At 33.8% G+C, this 21,537-nt stretch overlaps 1 protein-coding gene across 3 annotated transcripts in view; it reads left to right on the top strand.

The window, feature by feature from the left end:
- Positions 1-21,537, top strand: part of LOC118739191 — a 282,485-nt gene that overhangs the window by 247,985 nt on the left and 12,963 nt on the right. For all 3 annotated transcript variants that reach the window (XM_036470378.1, XM_036470377.1, XM_036470376.1), the window contains exon 3: positions 10,311-10,400. In XM_036470378.1, the coding sequence (XP_036326271.1) occupies positions 10,311-10,400 (90 nt within the window). The remainder of the gene's footprint in view (positions 1-10,310; positions 10,401-21,537) is intronic.

The following is a 21,537-nucleotide window of genomic DNA, read 5'->3' as shown; positions in this document are numbered from 1 at the left end:
TGTAGCGTATATAGTGCATATCTTTAGGCGCAATATGTAACTACTTGCGGCGAGGCGTCATCTACCTCTAGAGTTTTGATATGATACCAGGCGACGAGGTTGATATCTATACTTTAATAGGATCTTTGCAAAGCAAAGGTTTTATAGCAATGAATGGTGTCTGAACACACAACATTGCAAGTTAATAAAAGCGTTGTGAAAGGAAAAGGAACGACAATATTAGCCGGTTTCCGCACTCCAGGATTTAGTGATAAATTGAAAAATATGCAAAATATATGATTAATGTGTGAAAGAAAACGACTTCGAACTAAATCCTGGAGTACGGGAACAGGCTAGTTGTCTGTAACTACCACTGGTGGTATGTTCAGTGAAAAAAACAAACTTAATGTGTTGCCACAAAATCATAAAAGGTTTAAGATGGAAAGAGTTACCCACAACTTGTTCCTCAATTAAAATGTATTACAATCTATACTAAACTAAAAATAAACGTATTTTTTAAAAACTCGATGAAAAACGTATTATTTTGATCCATTTGGAACAAAACGGCAACACTGTCCATATCTTCACAATCTTATCTAAGTGGCTCCCGGCTGCCACTTTGGTACAATTGTACCAAATATGGGCCTTTTTTCTCCGTTTGGGCCTTTGGGCCTTTATGAAGCAAAATTCGTTTGAATAAGAAGCACTCATAGTTTCAAACATTATATGTACAAAATTTAGGAAAATTCGACAAATTTTCATCAAAATTTAAACTTTTTGATCTGAATCTTTAGAACATTTTTGGGTATGCAGTTTTATAGCCCACACTATTTTAGTCTAGTGAAGTCCAAGCTTCAACCGCCTAAAAAATTGCACTTTTTCAGACCCAAAAATGTTCTAAAGATTCAGATTAAAAATTCAAATTTTGATGAAAATTTGTCGAATTTTCTAAATTTTGAATAAAGTGTGAAACTGTTTATATGGTTTTGGTTAAAGCATGGACGGTATTTTTATAGAAAACTAACAAAAAAGGAACAGTCCAGCGCCTTCGTCTTGGTCTGCGAGCTGTATCGGAGACACAGCCGCTAAATTTAAACGTAGAATACGTGGTATGGTTAAGAGCACCTCCAAGTCAAAAATGAAAGCACACAATAACAAAAAAATATCGATAACAACAGCAATAATAATATCGATAGCAAACTCGATAACAAAATCGATAAAAATATTTATAAAAAATCGATAAAAAAAACGATAGCAAAATCGATAAAAATATTGATAACAAAATCGATAAAAAATAACGTTTATAATATCGATAAGTTCCGAATATATCGATATCAAAATCAATAACATAACATAAATATTGCGCCATCTGTTATTCAAAAGCCGAAATACCTACACATACATACTTATTGTCTCCTTCTGACACTTCCAGCGCATGTATGTATGTACATATGTGTTTGCAAAATGACGAAGTGATTTTGTATGGGAAATCGTTTATGCCCATATATTTGAATAAATCAAGATACTTAGAAGATATCAACCAATACTTCCCACACACCAAACGAAAGGAAAAATCTTGAATTTTCGACTAATGGAAACAAAAACAAAATCATTCAAGCGGTTTTCAAGCATTTTGGATATAAAAAAATTTGCTAATTTTTTACAAAAATTTTTTTAAATTAAAATGCTCAATATTTGTTGAATTTATATAAAGTTTGTACACGATAATATTTCTATTGCTCCAAAGAATCTATATCCTGAAAACTAAAGTTATATCTGAAAATCATAAATTGCTATAGCACTTTAATGGCTCAAAATTGACCCCAAAAAAGCTGATATTTACCGTTATTTCTACGAATCTGTCGATAGGTTCGGAATATTATCTTTGAAACGCCACACTTTTCTTTAAAATTGCTTTATTAGTTCTCGTGCAATAAGCTTCGTAGAGCTTTCGTAAAGGTCTAAAAATTACAACTACAACATTTGACCATAGCCTCCATATCGAAACGTAAGACGTATTCTACGTCAAAAAATTTGTTCGAAAATCATTAGATGCGAATATAAAAAAAAATCAATACACGTGGTCACTTGTTTGAGTCACTGTATTTATTTTTTGTTGGACGGCAAAAAATGGTATATTTTATTTTATTTTGGGCCTTTTTACTTGTATATTGTGGTACACAAAATTTTGATGAAATGGTAACCGTGCTGTGGCTACCTATCTATATAAGTATGTGTGTGTGTATGTATGTTTTTCGCACCTTCCCCCCGTTTACCGCTTGTGTCAAATGTTAATGAACTTAAGCCCCCATTTGAAGTGCTTGCGTGTTAGTTTGCAACTCCGCCTCCTTTCATGTTGCCAACAACCTTTCGCCCAGTCTCTTTGTATGTTATTACCGCGTATTGCATTTCAACCTTTTGCTTGCTGGTATTGTTTTTGTGCCGGTGTTGGGCTTTACTTTGTCTGGAATTTGCGTAATTTACTTGGTAGCTGAACAAGCTGAATTTTTAATGAAATACCGTGATTCCTTCAGACTTTTTCATAGTTTGTTTTGTTTTTGTGCTCATGTTTTTTTCCCCCTCCCTTTAGTGGGTAATTATGTAATATTGGTTGCTGTGATTTATTTCTTTTTCTGTTTCGCAGTCATGTAAAACTTCATATAATTTTCCTGGGCGTCACTGATGTTATTGTTTCCTTTATTTTCATTACTTTTTTTCAAAGTTAGTTGAAATACATATTTATGTAAATTCAATTCATAATCGCAAAGGAATGAATACATTAAAAATGTTCAGATGGAAGAGTTAGTCGAATCTAGCCTCGATTAAGAAGGCACCGTACATTCTATATGGGAATTTCCTGGAGCTGACACAATGTCATTCAAAGCCTAGATATCGCAGGCCGAAAAGGTTTCAGAATCAGAAACCTTTATTTACTTTCTGAAGGTTTTCGGTGGGCTAAATTCGAATCTGCACTCAGAATTTCTCTGTTGACTCCGGTTTAAAAGATATCTTAACTTAAAAGTGCCAAAATAGCTGTTTTCCCCTATATTTGAGGTTATGTAGCATCACAGAAAATTATTTGTTCCCAAAGCCATTGACAGCGCCTTAATTTATAGCCTTTTTCCTTCAAACTGCCATTTAGCATGTTATAATATCTCTTCTTCTCGTCGAGAAATCGTATTTTGAACGGCGTGGTTATGTACATACATAACTGAAACGTTCCCAAAATTGTGAAAATATGCCACTCACCTGCTTTCATTTAACGACGCTTACCAAGCCTATCAAGAGGCCTTAGAAAATACCATATTTACCTCCTCATTTAGGACAACTAAAATGCTTTATTTGCTGAAATTTGTGTAAAGCATATGGCCGATTTTATTGATTTGTATTTACAGAATGCATTGCGTAGTACGTCCTCAACTCTATGTAAGGTTTTGCCAAATAACCTCGAGTGTCAAGAGAAATATGTAGCATTGAAAATCACGCGCTGCCACCCAAGCTTGTTAGGAGGTGGTGCGAACGTGCGTGCGCAAGGATGCTAAACAGCAGATGACATTGAGTAGTATTGCTCTTCCCTAAATGTAATTGTTTTGATGCACCCGCGAAAACGCACCCTTCTTTTAGCGATTTTTACGACAGCGACAACATAAAAGCATATAATTGTCGTTTTAAAATACATTCCAACACGCTCGTAAGCAATAAACTTTGTTTTTATTTTTATGCAAAATACATACTATTTTCGGTACGGCGAGCGCTGATACAGCGTGATGTTTAATGTAATGAATTCTCACCCCCGTTGCAATTTATTTAATGTACTCATAAATTCACAGTATAATTTTAATTTGGGCATAAATAAATATCTACTTTTGTTTTGGTGTTACTTTTGTATTGTCATACATACATATGTACATATGTATGAACAAATGTAATTTTGATGTGTCTTTGTTCTTACTATTAATCCCAACATTTGACCTCTGCAGTCTGCATGAGGTACGAAACTTTTTTTTTATACCCGAGCGCACAAGGTTATTATAACTTTGTTCACATAACGGTTGTTTGTAACAGGCAAAACGAACCGAGATAGATATAGACAAATGTATACATAAATTATCAGAATGAAAAGAGAAATCGATTAAAGGCCAGTATGCAGCTCTCAAGAAAAGCAAAAACTCCATACAAAATTACGTACAAGAAATGGTTAAGAAATTTTCTTGTGTAAAATTTTCTTGAGGCAGTAAGCAGTTCTTCTACGGTTTTCTTAAAATTTTTGTGAAAAATGAGCACAAGGCAACCCATGCTTGCAACAGAAATATATGACCGTTCCATTATTTCTTGAGGAAGGAGTGAGGCAACAGGCTAGTGAAGTATCAGATGTCAAAATTCCTTGGACACACGAACGAAATAATGGCAATTTTTTACGTGGCCGTTTTCTTGAGAGCTGCATACAGATCGGGCGTAGGACGGATGGTGTTGAAAATGGGCAAAATCGTAAAATAACCACGCCTACCTCCCATATAACGGTAGTTTTCAGAAATACGAAAATTGCGATATTTTAGTAACTACTGAAGATTATTCACTCAAAATTGATATTTACAACGATTTTTAGATGAAAAATAAGATTATTAAACATTTTTGGAAAATGGGCGTAGCGACGCCCACTTATGATTACATATATGTACCTCGGTAACCGTTATACCTACTTGTACCAAACTCGGTATTGAAAATTATTGAAATCGGACTAAAATAACGGCCTTACGGCCACTTTTCATATAACGGTAAATTTCAGAAATGCTTGAAATTTGGATACTTCCTAATTTATACAAAATTGATAGTAATAACAATGCCTTGAAAAGAAGTAACATTATTTGGAATTATGGAAAATTGGCATGATACCGCCCACATATGACTTTATAAGTTTATCTGATTATTTCTAACTGAACGTTCTATCGAAAATGTTTAAAATAGGGGTAAAACCACCCCTGCTTACCATGTCGTGTTAGTTTTCGGAAAGGTGAAAAACATACATTAAATACTTGCGCCGGGTATTTAATGTTCGGCTCCGCCCGAACTTAAACTTTCTTACTTGTTTTTTTATTTTTATGTTCACGGTTATGTTAGGTCAATTATTTGGAGGCAATTTTGCACACAAAAAAGAATCAATATATTCGCCAAACCAAGGGCCAAATATAGTAAAATTGCGTTCTTAATTCTTCGCTCTGACGTCAGGATTTTTAAAAAGAACTTTGAAATATGAAAGATATGAGTAATTCAAAAAATTGTTTAAAAATTTTAGTGCAATATACTTAAGAAACTAGTATGGGTGTCAAATGAAAGAGAAGATTCTGTATTGGTAAAACACATTACATTTTCTAGTCCGTAAGGGACGGGTAGGTATTGAAAATACCATTTTAAAATTGTATCCTTGAATATCCTTGAAATTTTTCAATTCTATTTTAGAAAAAATTATATGTTAAGGACTAAATTTATTATCTTAAAAAAATAACATAGATTAAAGGGACAAAAAAGTTATTTCATTTGGTACCCATACTTTTGTTTTACATTGCACTGAATTTTTTTTAATAAATTTTAAAATTAACCATATCTTTGAAATTATAACGAGCCCTGACTGCCAAAATAACGTAAGTGACATTTTTTTCAAAATTTTCTTTTTGATGCAGAAATGCATCTAGAAGCTCTAGGAATATTTCTGCACCAAAAAGAAACTTTTGAAAAAAATGTCGCTTACTATGTATATTTTGACGGTTGGGGCTCGATAAAGTCTTTTTAAAATCATGACGTCAGAGAAATGCCCATTTATACATATGCAGTTAATTATGCGTAATATGAAGTAGACTTTTATAAAAAAAAAATGTAAATTTTGGATAAACAAAAGGAATATAGACAAAACTGGTCGAATTAAGACGCTTCTTTTATTTCTGCCACTAGAGTTATGAACTTCTTTCAACCAGAAAATAAATGTTTTGCACATACACTAGTATTATTAAATGCATATAAATTTAATTACTGTCTGTCGTTTTGTTACTTATGAAATAATTTTCACTTTAAATAAAAAAGTACGTTCCAAACCCATTTACTTATTATTTATCATATGGTAGGAGAGCTGCTCAAACCATTTTGATGGAATTTTTTCATGTTAAATCATTGAAAAATAAGAAATATCTAAATGCCGGGACTGATCCCGTGATCCCGGGATTGAACCAACGACATCCCGAAAATCCCGGTATCGCAAAAATCGAAAAAACTACATCCCTAGTGTATACATTATACTGGTGCACAAGTCGACTTAAAGCTCAGTTAGTCTAGACTTAATTTCCGTACTTAACTTAACTTAATATTGTGGCCAACCTGTTATATGAGAAACTGTGTTGGCGGTTAGTTAAAACTTAACTTACCGTAAGAAACTTAAGCACTTGAAGATTTTAGGTTCTTAAGTTACGGCCTTACGGAAATTGAGAGTGGTGAGAGAATCACGCTTGCCAAACTCTCGTTTTTGTGGAGCGCGAACGCGGGCCGCCGCGACGCTGGGCACTTTCAAAATTGTATTCTTACAAATCCGTCCATTTAACTTGTTCATGTACTACTTTTTGTCAAATGTAACTGGGTGACTAAGTACATATGTGCACTATTTTGCTTTATTACTCAATTGTTAAGTTGAAAAGTTGGTCTTATTGCTCAACGAGAAATGAAATAAAGCAAATTTGTGTTATTTCATATTCAATTGGGAAATAACACAAATTTGCGTTATTGCTGTTTGTGTTATTTCACCCACCCACCTCCCCCCTCCCCTTTGGAAATGTACTTAAAAATGCATGTACATACATATGTATCAACTTGTCTTAATATACGGTAATAAAGAGCCACTTGCAGAGCACTGCCATTAAATTAATGTGATTTAATTTAAAGTATATACTTTGGCGCCAAAAAAAAAACATGTGCTGGTGGGCGTGTATGAGAATTGGACGAACGCAAGCAGCTGAAAAATACATAAAATAAAAAATAAATATGTAAACAAATCCGTGCATACATGTACAACATGTGGCCAAGATTTCACTACTCAGCGATTAAATATCTAATTATGTTCTTTTCACTTTCTGAATACAAGTCAACACTTCGGAACCCATCCGGAATGCAATAGATGCCTCTTGGAAAAATGAATTTGATTACAAATAATTTTTGTGATATTTATTGTCCCTTAGACAATCTCGGGTTTGGAATTTCAGTGGTCGTGCGATGAGTCCACCTGAAGTCCCACGGAGTTTAAGTTAAAAATTAGTAGATACGTTATTCTAGTGCTATAGGGTGTATACTAGGATGCTTCTTAAAATATCAACCTCAGTGGGCACCCATTTTCTGCTACACACAAAATAAAGATATCCACGACAATTTCAGAATTAAACAAAATATGAGGTTTGCTATCAAGGTTTGAATATATTTTTTTCAATTCGAAAAATAACTCAAGTTTCAATAATATGTCAAATGTATCTGACTCCATGTAAAAATTTCGTTGATATTGTAAGGACGACCCTAGAGCATATCAGAAATATGTAAGTAAGCAGGGACTTAAATTTTAAGAAAACGTCATAGATACCTTTCTTTAAAGTGCTGTATCTTGGAAACCTTTTAACGAAACTTAATGATACAACATTTATTTCTTCCGTCTTATTATGGGCTTTAATTGTACATTTTTTACATTAATGTGCAACGTATAAAAAACAATAAAAAATTAAGTAAACATTTTTCTTTTTGACTATAGCAATTTTAAACATTTTTATTTTTACATAAAAACATTGCTAAAATGTCAACTTTAAGTACCCAAATGGGCGTAATGGGCTACTTACGCGTATGGACTCTAGATCGTCTAACGCTCAAGCAATATGATAAATAGACATTGAAATATTATGAAATTGTATATTTTTGAAAGAGGAAAGGTTTGCATAAAAGGACTAACTTGAACCTATCATTGGAGGTCTAATATTCTTTTGCAATGAAACCGAAACATCAACAACACTCATTGCAAAAGAATATTAGACCTGCAATGATAGCTACAAGGTTAGTCCTTTTATTTAAACAAAAAAAGGAAAGGTGTGTAAAAAATAAACCTAATTAGTAATAAAATTATAGTTTAAAAAAATAACAAGAACACGCTTTTATTACAATAAGAACTAAAAGAAAAAATTTTTTTATTGATTTAAAGATTCGTTAAATAAGGATATGAAGTTCCCTAACTTGATGTTATTTAACCTTTTAAACTAGCTTAAAATAGGATTAAATTAATTGGCACGTAGTCATAGTCGAAATAAAGTCCAATGAAAGGTTAGTTGCAGTTATTTTTTACAGGCATCCCATTGGAAACATACAGCACCCCATTGGTAGAGGGCTTCGGGTGTACGAATTTGTTGTAACATCAGAAGTTGAAGACTTTCTCTAGCTGCTAGTCTCTTAACATTTCCTCCAATCACGTCGTAAGCAGATTTCCCATGTGAACTTGCAACAAAGTTCAATTCTGCCATTTCCTTGAAGGAATTTTCATGATTTCAGACCTTTAGTAAAGTTAATATCATTTATTCATATTGTTTTTGTTTTCTACACACCTTTCCTCTTTCAAGAATATACAATTTCATTCAATTTCAATGTCTTTTTATCATATTGCTCGAGCGTTAGACGATCTAGAGTCCAAATGTATAAGTAGCCCATTACGTCCATTTGGATACTTAAAGTTGACATTATAGGCAATGTCTTTATGTAAAAATAAAAATGTTTAAAAATGCTATTATCAAAAAAAAATCAAAAAGAAAAATGTTTACTTAATTTTTTTTTTTTTGTTTTTTATAGGTTGCACATTAATGTAAAAAATGTAAAATTAAAGCCCATAATAAGACGGAAGAAATGCTTTTTTTCAGTTTCGTTAAAAGGTTTCCAAGATACAGTACTTTAAAGAAAGGTATGTATGACATTTTCTTAAAATTTAAGTTCCATGTAAATAGGCAACCCTACGTCATATCGGCAAAATATGCTGCACGTATATTCATGTCACCTAGGCCTTAAATCTCTTCAACTTTCATCCAAATCCTGAGAGGTCGCGCACAGACATGAAATGCCTCATATGTAAATAGCATAGCTGCTGCATACACAAGCGGGAAGTGTACATTAGGGTGGTCCAAAAATGCATGTGAAAATGTAAAGTCGGAATTTTAATGCTCTCACCCCTAGGATTGTTTTAATATATCGCGAAAAACCCCTATTTTTTTATCAAAAATTATTTAGAGGTCGCTCAAAGCGCTCAAAGTTGTCCTTGTTGTTAGGAACATGAAATTTTGCAATAGTTCCACTCATTATCAACAGAATACTTAAGCGATAAGTTTCGTAAGCTATTTTATAAATAATAATACAAAGTCTACTAAGAAAATCGTCAAAATCTATGCTGTATAAGCTTTATCTCTTATACCACTGATTGTTCAGATACCAGTTTTTGCGATGTATCTCAAATGCAGTAATCTGTTAAAATAAAATTTTCAGATGTTCATGAAAGGTATGAAGCCTTCGGCATAGCCGAAGACAGCGCTGCTCTTTCTTTTTTTTCCTGAAATCGCACAATTTTTCAGTATTCATTCTTCACATAGCTGACGCTCCCAGTTATCTTGTACTAAGCCAAAATGAATCGGACAAACTTGCGATTAACACCAAGCTCCCGCAGGTTGCTGAGAATTTCGCTTGTCATTATTTTAAATACAATTTTAACAGTTTTGTAATAAGATACACACTAGAGATGCATTATTATTTTTATTATTTAAAATTAATTTGAAAGACATGAATATTTTTGTCAACCTTTGATCGTTTGCAAACCACGCCTGAAATCTCAACCGATCGTTGCAATTTGTTTTCCGTTTGTAGCCTGCTTTAGGTTCGGGACTTAAAAATCGAATTTCGGGATGGGCGGCATCGGGATTAATAATATTTAGGCCCGTGTCCATATCTAATAGACACAGCAGAAATCCAATGTTACGTATACGCCTAGTAGAACAGATGAATGTGTAGAAACGGACCCAATAAAAATGAATAATCCTTGTTGATACCAGGCATTACGCGCATTTCTTTTTATTGTGGTTATTTGTTTAACATTTTTTATTATACTTATTATTTTAAATTAAATTGTATCGCTCTTTGCCATCCCTACCCAAAAAATATCAATTGAAATTTTAAGTACGTAATTTAAATTCCATTACCCTATTTTTTCGTTCAAACAATTTTCCAGTAATTAATACGAAATTGTTTCCCTAACTCTATTTTATGTTTGTGTATTCTCTTTGCAGTTAAAATCGAAAAGTCTAACACATTTAGATGGCCTGGATTCGATGGTTGCAAGTCCGCATAGTATTCCCGCTGGCAAAGCGACGAATGTAGTAAGTTCCTCTTACAACTATGTATATTGCAAAAAAAAAAAGCACAAGCACATGTATGTACATACCTCCACACATAGCTATGCATGTTTATGTATATATTTATTACTTTTTTTTACATAAAGCATTTACGTTGCACTTACCGTTGAGTATGAAGATTCCTCCTTAGATTTTTATGTGTATTTACATATTTAGGTACATAGTATATATTTAGCAATAGCTTCAACACTTAAGTAAACATTGAATGCAAAACAGGTTCGTCTGTTGCAAATAGTAAAGTAATTTAATTAGTGTTACTTTTATAGATTCCATGTAGTTTTTGGTCAGTACTTGTATGTAAAGCTTTGAATGCATGAGACTTCAGATTAGGGATGTTAATTTTTCGGCTTTTTTCGATCCCGGGATTTTCGGGATGGCGTTGTCACGGACTAATCCCGGGATTTAGATATTCATGACTTTTCAACAACTTGAATCGAGAAAATTGCTTCTATATTGTTTGAGAAGCTCCCCTACCATGAAATAAATAATAGATAAATGGGTTTGAAACTTACATTTTTATTTGAAGTGGCGTTTTTATTTTTTCTCTCTGACCACAGGATTTCTTTTGAGGAGCTTTGTAATTTCAAAGATATGATTAATTCCAAAAATTATTAAAAAATTCAATGCAATGTAGAATAAAAATATGGGTAACAAATGCAATAGGAAATTTCTTTAGAATTAAAAAAATTTTAATTTTTTGGATTCACAAGGACGAATAGGTAATTTTTAAGCTGACAAAGTTAGAAGAACGAAATTCGAGGATGTTATCGAGTTTATATAAAACCAAATATTACGAAATTTCAAGGATAAACTTCTTCTCTAAGCACATTTCTCTGAATTTTTTAAATCATTTTTGAGTTACTGACGTCAGAGTGAAAAACTAAAAACGCAATTTTACTATATTTGGACCATAGTTTCGCGAATATATGGATATTTGTGTTTAAAATCTACTAACGCTCGGTGTTATGTATATGTATAATGAGCAAGACATTTATAAAAAAAATATTAATTATTAAATAAAAAAAGAAAATAGTCAATACTGGTCAAGAAAAGGAGTTTCTATTATTGCCATCAGTGCAAATTATAAATCCCGAAAATCCCGGTATCCCGGAATCCTACTTCCGATGTTATTGAGAAGCCGCTAAGTTACTTTTGCCAATCAGATAAGCCATCATTTGCCGCTTCAATACATTTATTTTCTTTTGCAGTTGATTTAGTAACTAAAGATAATTAATCTATGTCACGAAAAGACACCAATATCAATGCATGCACGGATACCTGTATGTGCATTAGGGTGGTCCAAATATTTAATGCTAAGCCCTAAGATTTTTCTAAAATGAATAAAAATCCCGTATTTTTTGTTGTTCGTTAATATTGCAAAATGGTAAAATAAGCAATTCGGTATTAGTATTGAAAATCTCCTAAAGAGAAACCGAGTTTTCCGATCGAAAAATATTGTTTTTTAAGAATTATATACTATTTCTACGAATAAGTGTTTTTGCCCATATAAAATACATGGAAAACTTCATGGGCTTTGAGACAGTCCTTAATATGTATCATTTTTTTAACAAAAAAAACAATACGGCTATTTTTTTCCATTTAGATTCCTAGGGGTGATATCTTTTTCCCCCCGCATGTATTTTTGGACCACCCTAATGTACATATATATATATATATATATATATAGTGCAGAGTTGCGGATAGTTTTTCGAACCCAAAATATCCAATGCCCTTGTATAGAGCGTCATCATTTGAAATCGGCTTGACCATTTCGACTAATTCTTTTCTTGTTGTGATCGTGATAAATAATACAAGGTTTAAAGTAAAATAGATAAGTTAGTGAAGAAAAATATGTCTCACTAGGCCGAAGAAATTTCATTTCGCCTTCTACCTTTGGTAGATGAAGTTGAACGACTAACCGATGCTTTTAAATACAAGTAACCCGTCATTTAAGCACAAGAGGTGTGAAGTGACTTATCACAATTATATAAGTAGTAGGGCTAATATTTTGAAATTCACCACTAAACATCAACAGTGGCATTGAAAATGTTTGCACTATCACTAGCTATTAGTATAAATTGAAAATTTAGTGCACTAGCGCATACTATCGTATAGTGTTCCTATGCGTATTTCAATAAAAAGGTGCTATTAGGTTACATTTCTTTAATTCAGGATAATATTTGGGTCATTTTGATGTTCGAAAAACTTAAATTATATGTATGTATGTTTTTCTTCTTCTTCTTTGGCTCGGTAACCGGCTGAGCGATTTTGGCCGAGCCCAACAAATCTCGCCAGTCGATTCTCTTCTGTGCCAACTGACGCCTATTGGAAATGCCAAGTGAAGCCAAGTCCTTCTCCACTTGGTCTTTCCATCGCAGTGGGGTATTCCCTCTTCCTCTTCTCCCACCAGCGGGTTCCGGGTTGAATACATTCGGAGCTGTATGTATGTATATTTGTTTTTATGTTTATAACTCTTACTGGAAAGTCAAGATAGCTATGTTTTAGGAAAATATGTATTTAAATATTGTTATGCCAATTGAAAACTTCTTTTTCAAGTCATTTTTACCATATACTACCATATAGTAGCACAGTATAGTAGCTACTTGAGTATTGCTTGTAACTAGACATAGTAAGTGTGAACATGATTTTTTGTTTTTTGTAAATCTCATTCTTTTACAAAGATTTGAGAAAAAACATTTATTAATTTTCTTAAGATACCGCAAACTTTATATAGTCTTTGAATGTAATGTATTCTATATTCTATAAACTGTAAAATTTAGCTTTTAATGCTTGGCAAGCATAACATAATCATACTAGTTTACATTCATGTACTTAAATCCACACTTTAGTATTTTGTTTCTCTTTTTCCCCCTTCTATTCTATCAACACACACGCATTTGTTAGACGCACCTAATTAAATCGAAAACGCAGTCGCATGCGGCAACCCTGTCCCAATCGATCGCAATTTTATCACTCTCCCAACCTTCACCGCTCTCTATACTGTATGAAACACTACAAAATAATTCACACCCAACTCACTACAACAATTCCCGCACATTTTTGTCCAACATATCAACTATAATCATTACCACAACCAACAATCACAAAAACCATCATTTGCCAAAACGAAATTTAAAAAAAAATCTCAATATGTATGCAGAACAAAGTTCTATGCAGCATTCTCCGCCCGGTTTATGTTCTCAGATGTCGCCAGAGTGTGTAAGCTAAGATAAGAAAACAATAATCATAAACACAGACTCATGCATCAGCATATTCCCCTTCTCCACAATCCCCGAAATGCACCCCTGAGTTAGCACACCGAACACTCCCTCCTGTTGTAGCTGCAAAATTAGTTCTTTGAGAAGCAGCGTCAGACTCGTAGACGGCCGTAAATACAACAACTCATACCTCAATGCAATCACATAAATTTCAGAGCGGCACTGAAGTTAACCCCACCGTCGACAATTTAAAAACTAGTACTCATAAACAGCATCAGACAAGTCTATTTGGGCCAGCGTTATTAAGTTCGTCTTCAACGCCAGCGTCTGGTGTGGCAACAGTCTCTGCTCATGGAGTAGCTGCTTCAGTGGCGAGTGCAACTCCTTCTGCTGGTTTGACGACAACAACGTCAACGATGCCAGTGCCTGCGGCGAGTCATAAGAAAAAAACGGTATTCTTACAGCGCAAAAAGCCACTGCTAACACGCAGTGAGGTGAGTTGGGTGTTGTGTCAATGTGGTGAATAGATATAGTAGAGCAAACATGCCTGGCAAAGCTTTTTTATTTGCATAATTATTATGTTGCTATTTGATTTTCTAATTTAATAAATATCGGCCGATTTTCTGATATAGATTGAACCTGTAACCGAGGGAAGTCATCTGAAATGCAAAGAGCCATATCAAACATCGTCGCTGAAATGAAAAAAGTCGTAACTAATAAAAAGTTAAAAATCCACTACTTGATCGATAAGATGCATTTCATCGAATAACAACTCCCCACATCGTTTTATGCCAAAAAAAAAGGGATTATTCACGACTTTTTGGTATTTCAGTGACGATTTTATTACGGCTTTTTGCATTTCAGATGACGATGTGTAAGTTAAGTAAAGCACATTTTCTTACTAAATAACGTAGTGATAGTTAAAAAATCTCAAAAACGTGATATACATATTTACATACATACATATTGGTGTACTAAACACTTTTAATGAGCTTAGATTTATTTAAAAACAAATATTTGCTGGTACATACGCATGCATTTTCATGTAGTGCCAACAACAAACAAATTTCACACAATGAAAAACAAGGATCAGCAGCTAACTCTAATTAACTCAATGCGCTTCGATTTCATTTACATAAGTTTTCACTTACTTTCTAGCTTTTACTCGCCACCTTCTGTTGCCATGAGTCAATATTTCACTGCAAATCGCCTTCACATAGTATGTAACGGACAACGCTTTAACTAAACTAATGCCTGGCAATCAACCAACTGATTCTTCATTCGTCTCGTCTCTCCCTAGCAAATTTTTGCACAAGTTCCGCCATAGCATTGCCATTTTGTTTGTCAAGAAAAATGGACTCGCAAATCTGCTCTTTCGCACTTTTATTTCTCTTTACTATTTGTTTTCGAAGTCATGAAAGAGTAAAACTTCTGTGAAGCGAAATTCATTGCATTGAAAAAGGTGAGAAGCCTTTTTTTCCGCACATTTGAGATGGTTTTGATGTACATATGTAAATGAAAATGATAGATACCCAATGATTAGAGTTGTATGGATAGCAGATGTAAAAGTTAATTAACGGTGATTTCTCGTTACCAGTTACCTGTGTCGCTTTTGCGACGGTGCCAAGGAGACTCCTTTACACCTTCTTATGGAGTGTGAGGCCGTTACACGCAGGAGGAATAGGAGCATAGGGCACCTGTGGCCAAGAGAGAAGCACATACAGGCTGATTTCCAAAACGTCAATTGCTTTGCATACATACAATGAATAATATTCCATAACGCCGAACTAGAAAATATTGAAAATGTATACTTTTCCAAAACGCATCCGAAAAGTTATCGAAACGCATCGCTAGAGCAATCAGCGCATCAGAAACAAAGTTGACGCTTCGTTTGTTATTGGTTACTATTGGTGTTTTAAAAATGGAAAATTCAAAATATTGTGCATTGCTATATTGAATATTTAAAATATGCAATGTATATGGTTGCAATGTGTCGCAACTCTGCATATGCAAACCGTTTGAATACCGCAGTATAATAGTATCCAAACATTGTGTTGATACGTTTTGGAAGTCAGTCACACTCTCTATCCCCGGGATCTAAGTTGATTTTTCGGTAGAAACGAAATCGGATTAATGTACTTTACCGATATGATGGAACATTTGCAAAACTTGAATTTGTCTCTACAAGGGGAGAATAAAAATGTCATTGATGTGTCTCAAATTATTTTAAGTTTTGAAGCTAAACTACGTATTTTTATTCATGATCTCAAAAAATAAACAGCCCGATTCTGAATAGAAACTCCCTAGGAATTTTTCCTCATTTCTCTTTCCTCCTATCATGAATAAAAATTCCCTGCGGATTTTTCATCTTTTCCTTATTCTCCTATTCTAAACGATCTTCGAAAATGGGAAAATGTATTTTTCGGGAAAAAAGTAGGTATTACGAATGTCAAAAAGGAGGAGAATTGATTTCGTTATTCTGGGAGAATTTTCACCGGCATTTTAAAAGGGAACTGCTACAAAAATGTAAGTTAATTACAATTTAAAGGAAATTTGGTGTAATAAAACGTTTAAACCTTTCATTTTAGGTCCAAAACAACAAATAAGAAACAGGAAGAAATCTTAATAAGCCTAATGGAAGCTAGGTTATTTTGGTTTATTACATGAAAACGCGCGATTGAAATCAAAATATTTCAACTCACATGTGTAGTTAAAAGACTAAGTTTTAATTTAGCACTAATATTTAAATTTCCGGAGCACAAGTTTTTTAATAATGCGGCTTCCAAAATTCACAGTGGCAACTGGACCTAGCAAAGGGTACCCTTTGGTATTTGCACACTTATTTTGGTTTATTACATGAAAACGCGCGATTGAAATCAAAATATTTCAACTCACATGTGTAGTTAAAAGACTAAATTTTAATTTAGCACTAATATTTAAATTTCTGAAGCACTAGTTTATTAAAAATGTGGCTTCCAAAATTCACAGTTCCAACTGGACTTAGCAAAGGGTACTCTTATCCTATTTGCCCACTTATTTCGGGTTATTACAAGAAGCATTTATTACAGAATTTATTAACAACTTTAATCTGAAATACTCTTTTATGTGAAACACACTTTTATGTGTAAAACACGCAAATTAAATGGCGGGAGTTGAGCTGTCAAAATAACTGTCAAAGAGCTCTTCGAAAGTTCGAATTTCCTGCTCCCAAATTTTCGGGGAAAATACTGCTCCCTGGCAGTTTCGAATAGGAGGATTTTATTCTCGAGAAAAGTAAAATCCGCGAGAAATTAAATCCTCTGGAATATTCAGAATTGGGCTGAATATTTCATCATTTATCCATGGCTAGCAAAAAATATTGCACATGATTTAAAAACAGATTTTGAAAAAAGATTTGCCGATTTGAAATTATTTAAATGTACGCTTGCATACGTCATAAACCCTTTTTAACCGACTTCCAAAAAAGGAGGAGGTTATCAGTTCGTCGGAATATTTTTTTTTTTTTTAATATATATTACCGCATAACTTTGGACCACGTCAGCCGATTTCAATAATAAGGTAGTGTCTCAGAGGTGGACCCATACTAATCTGGTTAAGATCCGATCAGTGGATCATGAGATATAATATATATATATATATTTTTTTTTTATATGAGAGTTGAAGTCGTTTTTTTTGCTAAAAATTACTTGTTTATGTAACATAATTGAGGATGAATTTACAATATCCGAAATACTCATCTTTAAGAAAAACGAAGAAGAGTTGGAGTTTTTGGAATTAGAAGAAGATAAGGCACTGGAAATGCAAAATAAAGCTTTGCCATTGCTTGACAACAAGTACCAGATTTAAAATATCCGCTATTGAAAACAGCTGCGTGCCGTACATTTTAAATTTTTGGTACAAAATATTACTGTGAGCAGGGATGGAATTTCAAAATTTTAAAATGTGCCATATCGTCTTCAAAAATAGTGCCGAAAAAAAGATGGGAGTGCCACAAAATTAAATTTTTTTCAGTCGTTTTAAGAAAAATATTTTTTTAGAAATAATATTTTTAAAATACACTGAAGTAATATAATAATTATTAATTAACTAAATTATTACAGTAAATCACTTTTATGAAGGATTCCTTAGACATATACATAAATTCATGGTAATATTACACAGTATTACAATTACGGAGGCGAAATACACCGAAATATAGGTATTATGACATTTTCACACACATATATGTACATATGTGCCTATATGCGAAATGGCAGTGAGACATTTTGACCAGTTTCGCCTATTCTGTTCATTGATTATTTTTCGATGGATTTTGTATAAAATTCTAATTCATAATTTAATAAACACAATCGGCCCAATTCTGTGTTTTCTTGATAAATTTTTTGTAAAGAAATTTTATCAAGATTTTTATCAAGTAAAAGCTTCCCTCGTATTCTGTGTCAATATTTATAAAACAAAAAGCTCTACGATTTCCACATAAGTGGAACTGATTTCCACATGTGTGGAACTGATTTCATTGTCACATATGAAAAATATGGATTTAAAAGCAACAAAGCTTTTGACTGTCGTAGCCGAGTAGCTAGAGATGTCGACTATAATTCCGTGTGTCGCAGGTTCAAATGCCGGCACATGGAGTATTTAATTGTTAGAAACAAATTTATTAATATACAAAATGTCTACATTTCACATGAAATTTCAATTTGTCAATAGCATTTTCAATCTTGATAATTTATCAAGAAAAAAGCTTTTGGTTTCTGTGCTAGAATACCAATTCTTGATAAATAATAAAAAAATGACAAATTATAAAGATTTTCAATTTATCAAGTGCACAGAATCGGGCTGAATATATGTACAAAAATCGGTATTTCAAACTTTGTACAAAAATTACAAAAATTCAGCAGGTTCTCGCAACCACAAACTTTGAATTCAGAATTTTTATGGAGATTCCGAGTTTTCAATTTTATGCATTTTTTTCCATATAAAGTGTGTTCGAAATTTTTTTTAATGAAAATGTATGACACCGTCACAAAAAAAAAATATCTAAAATCCCTTGGATATTATTTAATGGACTATAAAACTGCAAACTTAGAATCTTTCTAAAAATTCTGAATTATAAGCTTTTTGTTGCGAAAATTACTTTTCGTTCTGCGTACTCACAATAGAATTCAGCAGTTTGTAAATATTTCTCACGGCCCTTATTTTAATTGTTTAGTGCTTTTAATTTTCACTTTTTGTATTTTTTTAATCTATGTATAATGCGGTATGTGATTTTTTGTTGTATAGTGGCATTTTATTCTAAATTTCTGTATTTTATGAGTATGCCCAAATAGGATGAATTGTGCCAAAAGTGCCTCTGTGAATGAAAGTGCCAAAAACGGCAGTATTGTGGCTATTTTTCCATCACCGACTGTGAGTCTTTGTACTCTACAATGAAATTCGTAAAGTCAAAATACCATTCACAATTAGTTCATTCGCTTACCTGATAATTATTGAAAGTTATAAAAGCTATCGTCGGCCGCTGTGGTGTAGTGGTAAGCAGTGTGCGCTTCCACTCCGCAGCACCTAGGTTCGCCCCTAAAAAAAAAAATAAAAAATAAAAATATTCCGACGAACTGATAACCTCCTCCTTTTTTGGAAGTCGATTAAAAAGGTTTTTTCTTAACAGCGGTCGTCCCTCGGCAGGCAATGGCAAACCTCCGAGTGCATTTCGGCCATCATAAAAATACAATCGCCGTTCGGAGTCGGCAAGAAAACAGCTGGTTGGAATTCACGCAAATCCCTAAATTGAATTTGATGGTTTGGAAGTTAAAATTGTAAAATGCGACTAATTAAACTTGTAAGTACTAAGTAATTATTCGTTTAATCAGTGAACTGTGTCAGGATAAGACTTCGGGATTTACTTCCCACGTTTTCTCTTAGTAGAATTGTTACACGTATTTTCTTTTCTAACATCTGGTAACCCTTTTCAAAAAACTTAAACCACATTAAAGCACCTAATTTTTGAAAATCGAACGAACGATAAAGATGTGATGTCTGTTAAAGATAACTGGTGCTTTGAGTGCCTGTTAAATTTGTTGCCCATCTGCTTAGAACAGGCAATCGATAAAAAAGTCGATTCAATTCTTAGTAGGCAGTCGAGAAAACGGCCCTTTGTCTCCAAACTCAATTAAGAAGTTTCATTTCAATAAAAGTCCTATATAATTATTAAGAGAATACGTAAATCATTTCTGTTTTATAATAAACGTCCTGCGAGAATAGAAAAATAAATATCCCTTATAATTATTATGAGGAGACGTAAATAATTTCCATCTGAAAATAATCGTCCCACGAGACGAAAAAATAAAATAAAAGGTCCCAGATAATTATTAGGAGAAGATGAAAAAGTTTCTAGTCTAACGATTTTCGTCTCAGGAGACGTAAACAACTTTTCCATTGTTCAGTAATAACACAGTGCTACAAAAAAGCATAAAGTAGAAATACCTGGAAAGTTATGTATATTTTCTGGTAGGTCTTTTCGACTAAACCCAGAATCGACAAAAACTCAAAAATTTTTGCTTGACAGTTTTCAGAGTTGGGGATAGTGCACTAAATTTTGAGTGCACTAAGCATTTCACTAGCAGTAAATATATTTAACGGTAAATCAAGATTTTGGGGGCGTTTGGCAAATTTCATATTTCGATTCCTCGATACTCGAAAAGACCTACCAGAAAATATACATAACTTCCCAGGTATTTTTGTGTGTTTCACAGTGTAATTATACAGCAATATTTAATTTTACATATATCGTTATGGTCTAATTATACACGAAGTGGTGTTTATGCACTGAGTTTCTATTCAAATTCATGAAATGAATTCGTGAATTGACCTATGCATAAACGTAGTATGAGACATGTGCTGTACACTGTTCAGTAGTAAGGGTTGAGAACTTCTATTTCCTAACAAAATACACAATTACGCCCCCTGTGAGATTAGTAACAAATAAACCTATGTCGATGTTCCACAAAAAATATAGTTATTTACCAACATGATCCGCTACATAAATTAAATACACGAAATTTAGAAGTGTGTCTTTAAAGGAGAGCACCATCGATATGTATGTACGTATGAATTCCTTTAGGTTCGCATACATATTTACATATGTAGAGTGTACATCCACGCTTATAAGAACGCTTATAACGCTTATAAGATGAACGTGACCCTTACACTCCTCCCAGCCCCCGGGATGTACCCTCTTTCTAAGCTGCTCGCATAGATAGAGGCGAGCCAGCGACAGGAGACTTCCACAACCTTTTGCAGCTGCGCAGGAATGATGCCATCCGGTCCAGAGGACTTGAAAGGCTTGAAGGAGTCAATTGCCCAGAGCAGTCGGCGCCTTTGCAGTAGTTCACCGGAGGAGGAGGCAAGGCAGTCGCCCGTTCCAACACCGGTGATCTCACACGGTGCAGAATTTTCTGGGAAATGAGTGTCAAGGAGTAGCTTAAGCGATTCCTCTCCACTCATGCACAGTTGCCCTCTTCGTCCCTCAGGTATTCCTCGCGAGGATTCACCTAAATCGAGATGATTCATTACAACCTTCTTCGGCTTCGCAAAAGTTTCTCCATGACTCGCTTTTGGCCTTTCTTGTCTCGGACTTATAGACGCCCAGTCCGATCGTATAGAGTTCCCAGTCGGAGTGTTGTCCACTCCTCCTGGCTTTGTTGAAAAGGCGTCTACTCGACGCCCTGAGTTCTGAGAGTTCCACCGTCCACCATTTTGGTCGTACTTTGCCCCCGGGCCTACTCAGCGGGCATGAGCTTTCGATGGCACTCTTACAAGCTAATGTAAACTTCTCCACCATAACATCAATCGAGCCTTCGGTGTTTAAGCTCTCCTGGGGCCTCTGG

The sequence above is a fragment of the Rhagoletis pomonella genome, unplaced genomic scaffold (genome assembly GCF_013731165.1).
Source record: "Rhagoletis pomonella isolate Grant_MI unplaced genomic scaffold, Rhpom_1.0 Rhpom_scaffold_00005, whole genome shotgun sequence".
NCBI lineage: Eukaryota > Metazoa > Arthropoda > Insecta > Diptera > Tephritidae > Rhagoletis > Rhagoletis pomonella.
Note: the sequence above shows the minus strand (reverse complement) of the source record. Positions and strands in the feature narration are given on the sequence as shown.